The 17,338-nt window shown below is 42.0% G+C and overlaps 1 protein-coding gene across 36 annotated transcripts in view; it reads left to right on the top strand.

Annotated features, from left to right (window-relative positions):
• The window catches only part of adgrl2a (adhesion G protein-coupled receptor L2a), a 149,833-nt gene that overhangs the window by 99,624 nt on the left and 32,871 nt on the right, over positions 1–17,338 (top strand). For 27 of the 36 annotated variants that reach the window (XM_055004635.1, XM_055004685.1, XM_035958357.2 and 24 more), the window contains 4 exons: positions 13,027–13,326; positions 14,450–14,553; positions 15,128–15,313; positions 16,458–16,496. In XM_055004635.1, the coding sequence (XP_054860610.1) occupies positions 13,027–13,326; positions 14,450–14,553; positions 15,128–15,313; positions 16,458–16,496 (629 nt within the window). The remainder of the gene's footprint in view (positions 1–13,026; positions 13,327–14,449; positions 14,554–15,127; positions 15,314–16,457; positions 16,497–17,338) is intronic. The other 9 variants (XM_035958382.2, XM_035958381.2, XM_035958356.2 and 6 more) reach the window with 1 other exon arrangement.

Raw genomic sequence — 17,338 nt, 5'->3', positions numbered from 1 at the left:
ATACTGCAGCAATCATAAGGAAGAAGATAAAAAAACACTTTCTCTTTTTATTTCTCCACCTCTGAAAAACGCGTTTGAAGATTCTCCCCTGCAAATAAGACAGATACTGAGGGATTTTTTAATGAAATATTTGCATATTCGAAGCAAATTTAGAGCAATTGAGGAGCATGCTACAGTCAAAATGTCTTTTCTCATTTCAGTCATGTCCAAAAAATAATTTCACACACAAAGAAAATTGAAAATGAGCTGATTCTAACCAGAGCTTTAAATTTGCAGGCAGCTGCGGCTGTAAAAGCAGTCATAGCACAGTTTGTGATATCTAATAGGGATAAAGTGGAGCATGTTTTTACATGCCATTATGTGTTTACGAACAGTAAACTGATTACGAAGCAGTCGGGCGACAGCCTTTATTCTCAGCTTAGCTGATATGGATTCTGGGAATAAGCTGTGTATAAGCAGGCTGCACGCTCAATTGATTTATTCATTTGTTGAATGGACACTGATTACTGATAGCAAAATCTGAGGCTTTAAAAGAAGAAATAGGAGCAGATTCCGGTTGTTTGTGTGCATTGTCACAGTGTGTTTCAGATGCACACTTGGTGAGTGTGTTCATTCAGTTCCAGAAGAGGCCTCTTCCCGGCTTGTTTAGGAAAATACAGTACCTGACATTCACTGCTGGCTGCTCTTTATTCATACATCTTGATTTTAATGTCAACGAGGACTCTGTTCTCTCCTCCTGACAAATGAGACATGAGCCTGGCTCTGCTGCTGACTAATGTATGTTGAGTTGCAGTCGATGAGTGTGAGGCAGAATGGTCCAGGATGATCATCAAGATGTCAATAAACTTGTCCTCCCACATGGCTGATGTTGACACATAAATGATGGCACTTTTTTCTGGCTGTCACAGGACGCCCTCTCTCTGATATCTTGATGCTCGTTTCACTGCCTGCTTCAGTGCCGCTTCAAACGAGCATCAGAGTGGTTTGGTGGTGTTAAAAGTCCAAGGTATGCATTTTGAGTGGAAAAAATAAATAAAAATAAAAATGAAAAGAGTATTTTAGCTTTGCTCACATTCAAATCATATCAAGCACATGTGAAAGCTCAGCGCCGTGCAGAAAGAACTGTTCCTGTCGCTGCCACTGGGCCATTCTGAATGAAATGTGACAGACTTCACAGTGATTGAAGGCACAAACAATCCAGATAAAAATACCAGCAGCAACAATAGAGGCTCACTTTGTAAGAAGTCTGCTAGTTTCTGAGCAGTTCTGTCATCTATAGGGGCACAGACTTGTTGAATCACTGTCAGAGCTCAAGACACAAAATGCTACCAAGCATTTTTTAGGTAAATGTAAATGCAGATTCCACAGCCGGTTGATCGTCTGACCTTTCTCCTTCGAGTAAGAAAAAGAATCTGCGGGTTTTTAATTTGTCTTTTTCAGATTTCTCCTCTTCGAGGGACTTCGAAAAAGGGACGAGTCACCGAGGCAGTTGTCGGCTGATACTGTATTCATGTGCACTTCCAGCTTCGTTTATTCCTGCATCTCTCAGGCGGACAAACAGCTCAGTCACTTGATTCGCTCCGTCACGGAATGCAAAACATCAAAGTGATGTTGGGACGCTGTGCGACAGACAGTTGGATTCTTGTCAAGTCCAATAACGTTGCTCGTGTACAGACAAGATCATCTCTTGTAGGATTATGGGGGAGTGGACAGGGTTGCATCCAACAAGCAGCTCCACTGGAAGTGGACATTAAATGGGTCAGTAAGTCCCTCTCTTGGCTTTGACCAACTGCACCATAATCCACTCGTTTAACCGTTCGTGTTTCCTCTTCTTGCACATATGAGCTCATAAAAAGAGTTATTCCTTTGTCGCATCTTGTAAGTGAGATGATTAAATTGATTTAAATGATGTGTTCCCAGAGAAAACTCATTATGCACCCATTTCTATGGAGCGTTTATTCATGCCAAGCTCTGATATGTGGCCTCAAACCACCGAGTAAGCATATCAGAAGCTATTTTTACAGGAAGCGGACTCTGACGCCGCCTCGATGGGACACAGGTGAGCCTCGGAAACCTTTTATTTATCCCCCGTTGCAAAATCACAACTGTATAAAAGCCCCCAGTGCTGCAGTTACCGCCCACACAAATCAAGACCTCCTCTTTAATTGTTCAAATGTCAATACATTTGCATACAGTCTCAATCTTCGCTGCACCCTCAAATTATACATTTGCGAGCGGGGATCGTAACAAAGGAAATGAGCCAATTTGTTTAAAATTATAAGGTGCAGTTCACTGACGCGGCTTGCCAATTAGCTTACAAAACTCTGCATGTGGCCTAAACAATGCCCCGTAGTTTGTGTGTTGCGAAAGTGCTTCACAATGCAGAAATGTTCAGCTGTTACAGATGCTTGTGACTCACATGCAGTCACCCCAGAGAGCTTCCCTCTTACAGTCTGATGAATATACAGCTCTCTAATAAGCGCCGCCGCCATTCGTTCCCGTCGTCTCACTCGGAGGTCAACGTGTGCACGAGAGGAAACAAGAAAAGCCAGAAAGGGAGAGTTTCAAAGTGAAGCTCTCTGTGAGGAGCTCAGGTAAAACGGCAGAGGTTCCTTTCTTCTCGCTGCTCGCCGCCGGTGCAGGAACAGGGATCAGGATGTGTTAAAAGCGGCCAATTTGTTTGTTTGCCTGAACAACAATCCTCGCTCTCCCCAGCCCCCTGTCAGCTGCCCAAGTGGACGTAGTGGTGTGAAAGGAGAAGGTATTCATGTGGAAAATCACTCTTTTTGTTTTCCTGTCCTGTCATATTCCGGATCCCATTGTTTCTCCCTCCGTCTGCTTCCATCTTATTGTTTCTCTCTTTCATTAGCTCTCTATTGCGTTCACTTTGGCCGTATTTTACCTTTCCCTCCTCTCACCTGCAGACCGATTTTTTCCGCCTCCGTGACTTCTGCGCTCTGCATCCAGATAGTTCTGTCTCCACGTAGGGGCATCTGTTTGACTTCTCTCCTGAAGTCGGGCTAAAACCCGGGTCAGACAGCTCAAACAAAGCCCAGCGAGACGCACTAAATGACAGGATTTAAGTAAATCCTTCGTTCTGCCTCCCAGGAAACTGTACACACAACAAGACAAAGATGGCCTCGATCACATGCTGCTCACTTTTATTATTCATGAATACTTTTTCCAGGTAAAACAGATTTTACAACATTTTTCTTGCTTCACATATATTTTTAAGTTAAAATCTTAATTGCGTCCTCCACATATGAATGAAAACTCTTCTCTGTTGATCTGACCTGCTATTTAATCCAAACTTTGCCAGTCAAATCAAACATCTGACTGCGTAATCTGCAGCTGTGTTTCAGCATTTATGTTAAAATTCCTCCAAAGTGAGCCGACCTCTTGTTTGTCGGTCACCTAGTAGAGAAAAGTTAGTTCATCAAGCTTGGTTTTTGGTTGTTGAGGAACCTAAAATGCATCTGTTTGGCTAAAACCGGGGTCAGACTGCTCAAATAAAGCCCAGCAGGATGCACTAAATGACAGGATTTAAGTAAATCCTTCGCTCTGCCTCCCAGGAAAATGTACACACAACAAGACAAAGATAGCCACCATCACATGCTGCTCACTTTTATTATTCATGAATACTTTTTCCAGGTAAAACAGGGATTTCATTACATTTTTCTTGCTTGAAATGTATTTTTAAGTTAAAATCTTAATTGCATCCTCCACATATGAGTGAAAACTGTTCTCTGTTGATCTGACCCACTATTTAATCCAAACATCTGACTGTATAATCTGCAGCAGTGTTTCAGAGTTTATGTTAAACTTCCTCCAAAGTGAGCCAACCTCTTGTTTGTTGGTTGCCTAGTAGAGAAAAGTTAGTTCATCAGCTTGGTTTTTGGTTGTTGAAGCACCTAAAATGCATCTGTTTGACTAAAACCCGGGTCAGACTTCTCAAATAATACCCAGCGAAACAGGGGTTTCATTACATTTTTCTTGCTTGAAACATATTTTTAAGTTAATATCTTTATTGCACACTCCACATATGAGTGAAAACTGTTCTCTGTTGATCTGACCCATTATTTAATCCAAACATCTGACTGTATAATCTGCAGCAGTGTTTCAGAATTTATCCTAAAATTCCTCCACAGTGAGCCGACTTCTAAAAGTTAGCTGAGTTTTTTGGTTGTTGAGACACCTAAAAGTGTCTTTAAAGCTCAAGAACTTCACCCCATCTCTGTAGTGTTTTGATTTGTGTGAACTGGGAGTAAATTTCACAGCTTTAGGGCGCTATCCAGCCGTGTGTCTTTAACTAAAGGCCAACCTATACGCAGCTTGTCACATATGCTTTTATATATTCTGTGTGCGTCGTGACCCACTGGTCTCATTCTTGAGGTGAATTTAACTACGACGATAAAAAAAGGGGAAATTCCACAAAGGGGGGGATTTACGGTCTTTTCCACGGTGCTCTCTGATATTACATAGCAGGATAACACTGTGGTGGTAAAGGCTACGAAGCGCACAGGGTCAGGGGTCGCCTGCTTCCTCTGAAACCCGATCCTGATTTTTGCCGTTGCTTCTGCAGCACCGGTCAGACATCACCGGTCGCTAAGGCGGATAAGAGAAAAAGAATCCGAATAACACACCTCGACGTAATGTTTTCTCATAGTCCCAAGCTGCTAGTTATCACTTCTCTGGGAAAGTCGTACCCGCTGATGTTACTGCTGCACGCAGAGCGGCCAAATGATCTCCACCGGCAGCGAGCAACAGTAAACCCGAGGTCATGATTTAGAATGTCACAAAGAGTTGTTTTACATAGAAGAGAGGCGAGAGAGGAGGGTGTGATTATGGTTACACTGAGTCCTGTAGCCGAGGGGATCCACAGTCTCTTGTTTGATTACAGTCTGACTGTGAAACAAGGCGTATTAAAAGAATTATTACTCAGACATCACAATGGTCCCTCATCACTCCCTGACACACGCCTTTGAGGAGATTTATTTCACACAGGCCTGATTATTGTGTCTGAGGGAGTCTGTGTTTCTCTAATCTGTGCATATATCGTGCTGTTGTGTACGTGCAGCCCCTTTGGTGTGTTTGACCGTCCCGAAATAGACGCTTCTCCTGCGTTGCACATCAGTCTGCCCGGCGCTCTTACAGTTAACGCTTGAAATTTGAAGCACGTACAGTACAGAAAGCTGCAAGGAGAAGAAAAACAGGCGGTAGTCTGGCAGCTGCTACGTCTATTCTCTATACTTTGGTGTCATTTTGTGTGTGTGTGTGTGTGTGTGTGTGTGTGTGAGGGCGTATATGCGAGCGTGTACTTGTGTTTATGTGTGTCCTTTACGTGGGAGTGCGCTGTGTCCGCATGAATCAATGCGTTGGTACAGTAGGGAAAGGAGAAATATCGGAGACGGCAGTAAATAACATAATCCAGCTATTAGGTTTTGTTCCCTAAGACATGGATGTGTACTGTACACACCTCACAAGGACATGACTCATGGGAAATTATATGAATTTTCACTCCGCTTTCTTCATATTTACTGCTGATACACAAGCAATCATACAGCGTGTTCCCCTCCACGGCTACAAATGCGGCGTGGAGTGAAAGACGCGTAATCCAATTTCCTTTGTGTATTATTGTTACTATTGGTAGATATCGAAATGCATCGCAAACGTATTATAAATCATCACACCATTTCATACTCAACAGCGGCTCCATTTCCATATGAACTTAGATGCAGGGCTGCATCCGGGGAGGATCCGGCCTGATGCACGTTGGCGATGCTTCGGCAGCATTAGCAGAGACAGCTATTTGCACTTTTCCTTCACAGTTCAGCACCTCATTTCAATAAACTTATGCTCGACGTCGAGTGACATGAAAGCCGATTCATTTGTTTTTTGCCCTCACAAAGGCCAAACCTGGAGGCTTTTTGACGGCAGAAGGAGCCCTTGAATCGCTCGAGGTTCCTCCGGCTTGTTAGCATTTGCTATTCCTCTTCAATTAAGGTGTGATTACCGCACCGGGGACAGTGTAAAGGCTTAACGCAAGTACGTCATTCTAGATTTGGAGGACATTCGGGCTTCAAGATGTTTGAAAAATAAACCTTTGACAGTTTTCTGCTCCATATTCATCAATAATAGGTAATAAACTATCAAAGGCTTGATTGGCTCAGCTTACACATCAATGGTAGCATTTTTATTCCATGTTTTCTGTGTTGTTTGCTAACCCTACTCTAATCACAGTAACAGGGTTGCTAATCCATGCTAATGTTAGCTTTTTCTCAGCAGTAGAAGCTAAATATTTAGCTAGCTGTTACTGCTGACCAAGAGGACAAACTGACTGATGGAAAATATGAAAAATATGAAACATAGAAGAGAGGACATAGCTTTGTTCTACCCATTCTTTTTGAAAACTGATCATGTTAATTCCTACGTATCATGTGAATCACTGTTTTCTTCTTCTTCTACCAGCTGAAAATGTTTTGCTAACAGGGTTGTTGTGGGACACATGCATAATAATTAGCATTTAAAATATTATGTTGTTTAAAAGAATGTTCCCAAAAAAATAATATCAACAAAAAAGAGATTTTAATTTCATTTTAAACGTAATTCCACAATTGGAGGACATGTTTGAAAAATAAACCTTTTCTTTCATGATTTTCTGCTCCATATTCATTAATAATAGGTAATAAACTATCAAAGGCTTGATTGGCTCAGCTTTCACATCAATGGTAGCATTTTTATTCCATGTTTTATTTGTTGTTTGCCAACCCTACTGTAATCATACTAACAGGTTTGCTAATTCATGCTAATGTTTGCTTTTCTTTCTGGTCCATGCATAAATATTATTATTATTAAAATATTATGTTGATTAAAAAAAAATCTCACAATTACAAAACACATCAATTAAACAAATAATACTAAAAAAGGAGATTTAAATTTCATTTTAACTCTTCTATTTGGATTTCAGTTTGGTCATCACTGGGGCGGGACAAGAGAAAACTGGCATTTTAGAGGGAACTCCAGACTTATTTGGTATTTTAAAAATATTTTCAAACATTGTTTTCTCCTAATTTTTCTAGATTTGGTCTCAGGACAAGTACATTTCCACAACAGCGGCATGTTTTAGTATTTTGTACATGGATTATTTGAAGTTTGAGGTGTAAAACATCCTCCAATTCTGGAATGATCCACAAAGCAATTACAGAAACCCGAACAAAGAGCTGAATCTTCATGGTGAGATTAACAAAGAAGGGAATGAGCGCGATCTAATAATTCTTTTAACTTTTTTTTTTAAAGTGTGTGAATGTGTGTGTGTGCGGCAAATTAGCTGAAACAAATGCTAAATATGTGTTCCCTCACCACTTCCCCACTCCCCTGACAAGATAAACGGCACCTGATAATGTGTATGAAACATTACCCTGATGAACAAGCATGCGGTGCCTGCTGAAAGTGAAGCCATTAAACATAATATAAAAGACACACACACTGTCGGTTTTCATTTGTCGCCCCGGCGTGAATGCCGGTAATCTGGGCTGCGTGTGTGTGTGTGTGTGTGTGTGTGTGTGTGCGTCTGAGCGTGGGCGTTGCGTTTTGTGTGTGTGCATATGCTCTGACAACACTCGACAAGCCGTGCTCCTCTCCTGGATTCCTGTCTCGTTGTCTATCATCAGCCCCAGACCTTATAACCCTGCTAGTAATAACACAACCGCCAAGGTACATTCAAGTGCAACAATGTGTGGGTGTTGAATCATACAAAGAGGTTATGAATAAGTCTGAGCTGACTATTGGCGGCGCTTTGGAGAATATCACTCCGTGCACTCACACTCTGACAGCTAATTGAAGCTTCCCCTTGGGCTGAGTGCAGCAGAGACATAATAATCAAGGATCCTGTCTTGGTTTTTTGCCATATAGCTGGAATTTGCTTCTTTTTGTCATAATCAAGGAATGGATATTGCATAGGGAACGACACGTTTCCTCGTGCTGCAGCAGCAGATCAAAAGTCATCCTTCACAGTCTAAAACCTACGGGTCATTCCAGAATCTGTGGGCATTTTACGTCCCACCCATCAAATTTCAAATAATCTATGTACATAATACTAAAACATGCAGTTTTTGTGTAAATTTACTTGTACTGAGACGAAATCTAAAAAGACTAAGAGGAAAGAATGTTTGAAAAAAATGTTTATAATACCAAATAATTCTGGAGTTCCCCCTAAAATGTCCTTTTTCTCTTGTCCCACCTCCCTGATGACCTAACTAAATCTCAAAACAGTTGAAATGAAATTAAAATCTTTTTTTTGGTATTATTTTTTTCATTGATATCTTTTGTAATTGTGGGAAAAAAAATTTTCATCAACATGATATTTTAATAGTAATTAATATGCATGCAACAGAAAAAAGCTGACATTGGCATGGATTAGCCACGCTTTTACTGTAATTAGAGTAGGGTTAGCAAACAACAAATAAAATAGGGAATAAAAATGCTACCATTGATGTGTAAGCTGAGTCAATCAAGCCTTTGATAGTTTATTACCAATTATTGATGAATATGGAGCAGAAAACTGTAAGAGAGAAGGTTTGATTTTCAAACATTTTGAAGCCCAAACGTCCTCCAATTCTGGAATGACCCTTATAATGAAATTAAAATCTCTTTTTGTTGGTATTGTTTTTTTCATTTGTGGGAATATTTTTTTAAACAACATAATATTTTAAATGTTAATTATTATGCATGTGTCCCAAAACAACCCTGTTAGCATAACCTTTTTAGCTGGTAGAAAAAAAAGAAAACAGTGAATCACATGATACGTAGGAATTAACATCCTCAAACAGTTTTCCAAAAGAGTGGGTAGAACAAAGCTATGTCCTCTGTTCTAATTTTCATATTTTCCATCAGTCAGTTTGTCCTCTTGGTCAGCAGTAACATCTAGCTAAATATCTAGCTTCTACTGCTGAGAAAAAGCAAACATTAGCATGGATTAGCAACCCTGTTACTGTGATTACAGTGGGATAGCAAACAGCAAAAAAAAACATGGAATAAAGATGGCACCATTGATTTGTAAGGTGAGCCAGTCAAGCCTTTGATAGTTTGTTACCTATTATTGATGAATATGGAGCAGAAAACTGTAAGAGAGAAGGTCTATTTTTTAGACATTTTGAGGCCCAAACGTCCTCCAAATCTGGACTGACCCTTATCCTCTTGGACATCTCATTGGTGAAGGAGGGACTACCTGAGAGGAGTGTCCATTTTAATACTCATGTGTTATTTCCTCCCAGCTTTCATTGGATTAAATTAAACCAAGCTACGGCATAAAGGTAATAAGATTATTGTGTTGCTGGCAGGATTACGGGACGACACGCTTTTGTACACAGGAATGGCAGTGGTCAGAGACGCCGCATTGTTTATGCACGGATCTCTCCAGGAAGTACAGCCCACATTCACATTAGCCTCGTTCTCACACAGGAAAGAGGATTAGTTTGCATCATAAACACGACACGAAACCCCCGACAGGATTATTTTAGCCCCTTTATGTAATATGTTCTCTTTATGTTTCTCATTAATGAAGCTTTCTGGCTGTATTCTGCGACGGTGCACACTCAGAGCAGCATTTTGTTGTTTTTTGGGGTTTTTTTTAGCAACGCTAGCACAGATTTCCTTGCACAGACATTTCCACATTTTCAAATCCACCCCTTTGCATCCAGTTTGCTGTGGGGCATTCCCTCTTTGACAGAGAGCTTCAGGAGAGCCAAACCCATTAGTTCTAGCCTCGTATTAACCGAGTCTAACATCAATTATCTCTCGCTGATAGCAGGTACCAGCAAAAAAAAAAAAAAACCTGTGAGAAACATACTTCAAAGAGATTGAACTGTACACGCTGTAAGTGGAGCGTTGAGCTCGGCGTCCCAGCGAGCCGTGACAAGCAGCCTGCTGAATGAGGGGTGTAGACAAGATACAGTTGTTAGCTGACATGCAGAAGGAATGTGCTTGGATTACAGCAGACGCCCCTTTGATTTATTGGTTGTAGTTGTGAGCTCTTTATCTTAAATCACGCTGCCGAACAGCAATTCATTTTCATTTTATTTCTGTCTGGATTCTAAACCCCCCACCCACGGAGACCGGCATCTTATCGTCATCATCTTTCATACTCTGGAAATGAGAAACCTCAGAAGGGCCCCACACTTTCTGGGGATTCTTCTGGAAGTTTGCCAGGCATCTCTGACCCAGATGTTGCCGACGAAACCATGATAATAATTTATACACCGTGTTGACACACATTGGTTTGCCAAGCGTGTAAACTTAACCAGAAATTTGCAAAGCCATTTCTCCGGCGACTATTACTCTCACCTCTGCGATTCTTCTCGGCGAGTCATGGAAAACAAGGCTTATAGCAATGAAGGGGTATTGGTGCAGAACAAAGACAGGCATTTCTCCCAGCCGGCTAAATGCTAGTAGTGAAAGGGCGCTAAGCACGGGTTGCCTCTCAGCCGCTGTGACAGGCCGAGCAGCCCAAAATTTCACCACGTTGAGTAAAAGGATACAGGTGGGGGAGGAGGCCGAGGTGAAGCCAGCCAGCCAGATCTGCCTTCAGCTCAGTGTCAGAACAGCCAGTCAGCTGTGTACACCTTCATGTCACCTGCTTGTGTGTGTGTGTGTGTGTGCGTTTGTGTGTGTAGCCAACAACAGGAGGCAGCACACAGAGTCGTCTCCTCTGGTCAATAGAGCCTAATTCGCCACAGGTAGCAGCCAGCCTCAAAGGCGATTTCCCTTCAGCTCGACTGTGCCGAAGCCTCTCATCCACACCGTGGGGCCCGTCGTGATAGTAGCAGCGCTGTGTGCCGGGGGGGTAGGGGCAGGAAGGGCTGGGGTTCGCCATCAGCCGGACCCATTATCCAATGGAGGCAATAGATACGGAGGTGTTTCTGCCCGGGGTCCGACTGCCTCTCCTCCAATTCAAGAAGCCGCCGTTGTTTCTGAATCTTCCTGTCATCATCTTCTGTGTTTTCCACCATCCTTCCTTCCTTCCCTCCATCATCATCGTCATCATCATCTCTTCTCTCCTCTCCGTTTCCTCTGGTTCAACCACTGTGCTCAACTCAAGCAGTGTAACAGCACCTCTTCACATTCCCTGCATGCTCTACAGGCAGCCTAATGGAGGAAATCAAAGTGCTCAAATGCGATTAGATTCAGTATGCACATTGCATTCCAATCAGAGCTCCTTTGATGGATATAGCTTACCCTTTTAAATTCAACCAACAAATTTTTTTTTTTTTCGAGAAGCTGTGGAGGGGTGGTGGTGGTTCTGCTTTCTTTTTGCACTCGGTGGTTTGGAGCAGATTTATATCAAATAGTTAGTGTTGATCAACATTTCATCTGTGAAACTCCCTCATGTACAACTTTTATGAAATGTAATTACAGTGTTACTCGCACTCCTGCAGTGTATCACATGAAAAATGTCCTCATAGTTTTTCCTTAGTGGCTCATGTTAAATGTAAGAAGTGTACTATTTTCTCCCTTCCTGGGACTGAAACATATTGTTTTTGCCTGGGGCATTGCGAGAGTTACTGCACACCTGCTTTATCAGAGTATGAGTTGTAGGGGGGAAACAACTGTAAAATGAATGTTCTGGCAAACCGCGGCTACACATAGACAGGTTCTGTGTTGCTCTCGTGAAATTTAATCAGCCATGCCACAAAATCTAGCAGGCAAGAATGATTGCCAGGCAGGAGGATGTTACTGTAATTATTGTCTTGTTCGCTTCAGACTGAGTGCCTTGGATAAGCCATAGTCAACGGGAAAGCAAATACGCTTGTTGCACAAAGCACTTAGCGGCAATTTACACAACAGGGTACTTGGATGTATAAGCATTACAGTGTTGAACATGTTGAGAAAAAAATTAGGAATGTTACTTACATGGGGCAGAGGGAGGGGGACTGTTAATGTTAGCGCCCACCCGAAGGTCGAGCTTCAACTCCACATTGTGCACCTGCTTTTTACTCCGCCAAGGAACACGGCGGAGTAAAAAGTACGTTTGTTTGTCCGTCTGTTATTTCATCCGTGCGCAACATTTCTCAGAAACGACTAACGGATTTGGATGAAATTTTCAGGGAAGGTCAGAAATGACACGAGGACAAAGTGATGAGATTTTGGCAGTGATGCGGTTTAAAATCTGGATCCATGGATTTGTTAAAGATTTCTGTGTCATTGTGAGTTAGTGGCACGGTGTCACTGTAACCATGACAACAAGTGAACACTACATCAGCTGCCTGCTGACGATCACATGATTGTGATCCTACTACAAATCCACCGCTGCAGACTTATTGAGACTTATCCATTGGAAATGACACAAGAAACAACTGATTAAATTGTGGGGGTGTTTCCAAGTCCTGTCAATTATCGCTGCCCTCTACATATTTAGGTCACGCAATTCGGTATCTGTACATAATGTACACATGCATAACACACATATAACTTAAAATATTCACATTTAAGACGGTGGAATCAGAGAATTTAGACTTTCTTTTAAAGAAATTACTCAAACCGATTAATTGATTATCAAAGTAGTTGGCGATTAATTTAATAGTTGACAATTATTCGATTAATCGTTGTAGCTCTACTTCCAGTTAGCCTAACCTGTGTCCCTGGAATGTGGGAAGAGACAGAGACGAGAAGATGCTTGTACAATAATTACATTGATCAGTGCTGTGAAGGCTCATGCAGTGCACATTATTGAGCAGCAGGACCAGACTGTGCTCAGCGTAAGGTCATTTTGTTTGTGCATACATCTATATTAAATGGACACATTCTATGTTGCCATGATTTCTGATCATCAATAACTACTAAACAAATGCTGCATTTACAAAAAACAATGCTGCATTTCTGACATTGCCATATGGGGGAATGAGCAGCCTTGACGGAGTACTGCGGTCTCTGACTGCTTTTCTTGTTATTTCTGTTTTCATAAGATGGACAAACGTGAGATTAAATCGTGGAATCGTGACGCCTCTCTCTTTGCTCTCTCTCCCCGCACAGCTCCGCCCCTGTCAGAAGTCACCACGTCCCCCCAGCCGCCCAGAACCACCACCACCACCACCACCACCACCACGGCACACTGGGGCGTGGCCAACACCACCACCACCACCGGGTTCAGGGAGGGCAGCAGGGGAGCGCCCAAACCGCCGCCCGTAATCCCGCAGACTACCTCCCCTCCGCCCCTGGAGTCCTTCCCTTTGCCTGAGCGCTTCTGCAAGGCCACCGAGAAAAGAGACATAATGTGGCCTCAAACCCAGAGGGGCATGCTGGTGGAGCGGCCCTGTCCGAAGGGAACCCGAGGTAAACAGCTCTGGAACATCCCTCACATGTTTTTATCCACAAAGACTCGGCGATGGGGGTGTTAGATTTTAGCTGTGTCGTTCTATGTGCAAACATGATCAAGCGATCTGTAACGGCTGTGTTGCAGAGGAGCAGTTGTTCCCCCCCGAAGCCCGCGAAGAGATGAGCGTCCCTCATTTGATTGTGTGTGAAATTGTGTTAGCGCTCAGAGTTCATCAGACGCCGGGGATAATTAGGACGGAAAAAATAGCTGCCACTTCTGTCGGAAAAAAAGCTGCATGAATAATTTTGCGAAAGCAGAATCAGTGACTCTGCATGTTTCTGTACAAATCATTTATTAACAGCAAAGTTAAAAAATAGAATCTCCAGGCCGACTCTCTTTACACGTTGGATAAATTATGTTTCTGTACGTCCAACAAATCATTTATTAACAGCAAAATTAACCCTTTAAGACTTACCATTGTGCACCAGGAAATATTCTTATATTTCTACATACTAATACTATAGTGCAATTTTTGTGGAATGTTTTTATTTGCTTTTCATCAATATAACCCTTATATCCCAAGTTTTAATAATATGCATTGACTTATGTCCTAACTACTACAATAAGTTGCTGAAAAGTGCAACAAACCTAAAAAAATTACAAGTTGTTTTTTCATCTATATTTCAAAATACAGTAACTGCATAGCTGTATCAGTTGAATTTGTAAATGTAAAAAAGTTGCACAACATCCCGTGGTCTCATTCATGAAGATTTTTGCTATGTGCGCTTTATTGTGTATTTTTACAAACCCATCACTGCAACCAAAAAGCACTCTGAGACCTGGAGATTGTGTGAAATGTTAGTGGAATTCCCCAGATTTTATATGCAAAAAGAACGACAGATCTATCTGGTCTGGTTTCAAGTCTACCGGCAGTCAAACATGAATATGCAGTCGTAGCGCTACGCTGGGCTCTATAGGGTCCATCCAGGCCGACTCTCTTTCCATGTTAGATAAATTATGACTCTGCATGTTTCTTCTTTTCATCTCTGTTTCTGTCCTTCGTTGTCCTGACTCCATGGAACAATAAATTTGATTTGACTCGAGTGAACTTAACTACTCTCCTCTTGTTTTCGCCGACAGGCACGGCGTCTTATTTATGTGTCCTTTCCACTGGGGACTGGCACCCGAAGGGCCCCGATCTCAGCAACTGCACCTCCCACTGGGTGAACCAAGTCGCCCAGAAGGTTCGTATGAGCTCCGCCGCTCTGTTTTCCTCCTCAGCTGTTTCTTAAAAACACACACAAGCAGGTGGAAAAAATAATGGACACACGCTCTTTGTAAAGGGACTCTGAAGTAACTCAGCAGCAAATCTGGGTCACGTTAACTTGGAAAGGACTCGAGTGTCCTGCGTGGTTTCAGAAGACGACTAATGAGATTGCAGAGATTAGTATCTGTGGAAAAACTGCAGGCGCATCAATCAGAACAGCAATATTGTATGTCGAGGAAAATTACGCAGCAAAAAAAAAGAAATAGGAAAAGCCACAGACAGTAGTCTGTAAGGATATTATGGATGGATTCAGCTTTGCAAAATAAATTGCAACATTTTCTGCATCTTCTGCGTGATGTGTGTCATAGTAACAGCCGATACCGAACAAAAACCTGCAGCTTCTCCTGCACGAAGAAACCCCGAATCCCCCATTTTCATAACTGGCATTTCAAGGACTCACTGAGGCGTAATTTTCTGTTAGAAACAAGGAACCCTACGAATCTGTCTCCTCGTATTCTCGTGAACATTATTCATCTTCTTTCCCCCCGCAGATCCGCAGCGGTGAAAATGCAGCTAACTTGGCCAACGAGTTAGCCAAGCACACCAAAGGGCCCATCTTCGCCGGGGACGTCAGCTCTTCGGTGCGCCTGATGGAGCAGCTGGTGGACATCCTGGATGCTCAGCTGCAGGAGCTCCGGCCCAGCGAGAAAGATTCCGCAGGACGGAGCTTCAACAAGGTAACCACCGAAAAACAAGAAAACTAAAGTGGCACTGCATCCAGGAAAACATTAAAGCCAACTCTCTCTTTCTGAAGTACTCTACAGGCTTTGATGCTTTATGGACCAAGTTCTTAGAGGACAACTTCAGAATTTATTTTGTTCCTTTAAATGAAGTCAGTGTTCTGTTTTCTGTTCTGTTTATTTCCCAAAAAGCTGGAAGACAGATGAAATAAAAAACAGGAAAAACAGTTAAAATATTTCAAACTCTGACAAGAAGCAGACTCACTGTGAAACACCATGAAGAAATTTAGTCCTTTCTACTCCTATTTTGTAATTTTCTTATTGTAAGTTTTAGTCATTTCTAGTTAATGGAACTTGAAACATCTGATTTTTAGTGAAGTTAGTTTAGTTATTAAGTTTATAAGAAGCAAAAATTAGCAGAAAAGCTCAAAACTCCCCATAAATTCTTGTTTTTTGTGGTTTTAAAAAAACGACATGATCGAAACTTGCCGTGTTTCTTTGTTAAATTATGGTTTTCATAATTATCAAAATGCCTCCAACAATGACAAAGGTTGGTGCTGAATTCAGTTCCTTCACCTTTGATTTATCTTTTATCTCCAGCCTCGTAGAACGTCTTTGTTCTGACTCGGCTTCAGTCGTCGGAGGCTTTTTTGACCAAAGTTAGATGAAAAAGAAACTCCTTGAACTCAGAAAGTATAAAAGATAAAGCAAGTCTGTCTGCAAACCGCGAGTGATTCAACTTCTTGAACTTGTTTTCTGGAGTTCAGGTTATTCAACTCAGCTAGTTTTGCACTTTCGTGGCTCATAAGTTGAACTAATTAATCAAGCGAAGTGCGGTTAACTCCCATTTTTAAGGCAGCGGAGGGACTTAAGCTGAATGAACTTCATGCATTTATAGATTTACTGTAATGGCCATCACACCTCTGTGATGTGTCAGGAAAGGTGTGAAAAAGAGAAAATGAAACGTTCTGTCATGACTTTATTCTTAGATTTCAGGTTGAACGCGGCGCCGCTCCAGTCATTCAACAGCTAATGTGTACATCTTGTTTCTTGCAAATCCTTTAACTCAAGCTCATGTGTTCAAAAGGAAAAAATGTCAACTTTCATCTGTTCTGTTTCTTTTCCTAATTAAAAAAAAAAGCTTCAAAAGCGAGAGAGGACTTGCAGGGCGTACATGAAGGTACGGAAGCTTGCTGCTGTCCCCTCCTGTTCCTGCACTACTGTATCTGCAGCAGCATGCCTCCTCTGCACCGTCACGTCCTCCCTCCTCCCCGTGCTTCCTGCTTTTTTTGAGTAATTGCTTTACACGCAGCCACAGTCGTGCTCAGTGCTTTCTAAGTCAAACACAAGTCATCTGCAATTACTGAGGTGCCTTCTTTTTCGTGGATGTGTCCGTGTTTTTCTGTGTTTTGTTTATTTTTTTTTCCTTCCTCCTCCTTCTATGCATTGACAGCTATGGTTGTATTTTGTTATTCATCCTGTTTTTTCTTCCCCCTATTGTGTGTTTTTATTGTGTTTACCCGAGATTGCACTCCTGGATGCATAACACCGCAACCCGAGCAAACATCCCTACTCTTACATCCCTCTCATTATTCATTTGATGGAGGATTTTCTGCTTTGTTGCAATTTTTTCATAGTGAGAGCTCAATTAAATATACGACACTCCTGCATTCACTTGTGATTTATTAAAACCTTTATTTGTTCTTTTTTTATTCCAAGGACCTGACCTTTCACTGCATGTGAAGTAAAGAAACGGTGCCTCTTTTGTACCACAAGGACGCAGGTTTTAGGTCATTTGTTTCATAAATTAAAAGGTGGAGATGTAGTTAACAGGGTTACTGCAGGTCGGACTGTATTCTTTTCCCTTTTATTTTACGTATTTCTTTATATTTCCCTCCACTAACATCAGTGTCCTCCACCTGCCACCAAAGTCAACCCCCTTCAATCTGTCCGTCGGGAGGGTATTAAAATGGATCAAGCTTATTAGTCAGTCAATGGCCGTGCGCTCATAAAAGAAAGCAG

This window comes from Amphiprion ocellaris, chromosome 2, assembly GCF_022539595.1.
Source record: "Amphiprion ocellaris isolate individual 3 ecotype Okinawa chromosome 2, ASM2253959v1, whole genome shotgun sequence".
In the NCBI taxonomy this organism is placed as follows: domain Eukaryota; kingdom Metazoa; phylum Chordata; class Actinopteri; family Pomacentridae; genus Amphiprion; species Amphiprion ocellaris.
This window is presented reverse-complemented; position numbering and strand designations above follow the sequence as displayed.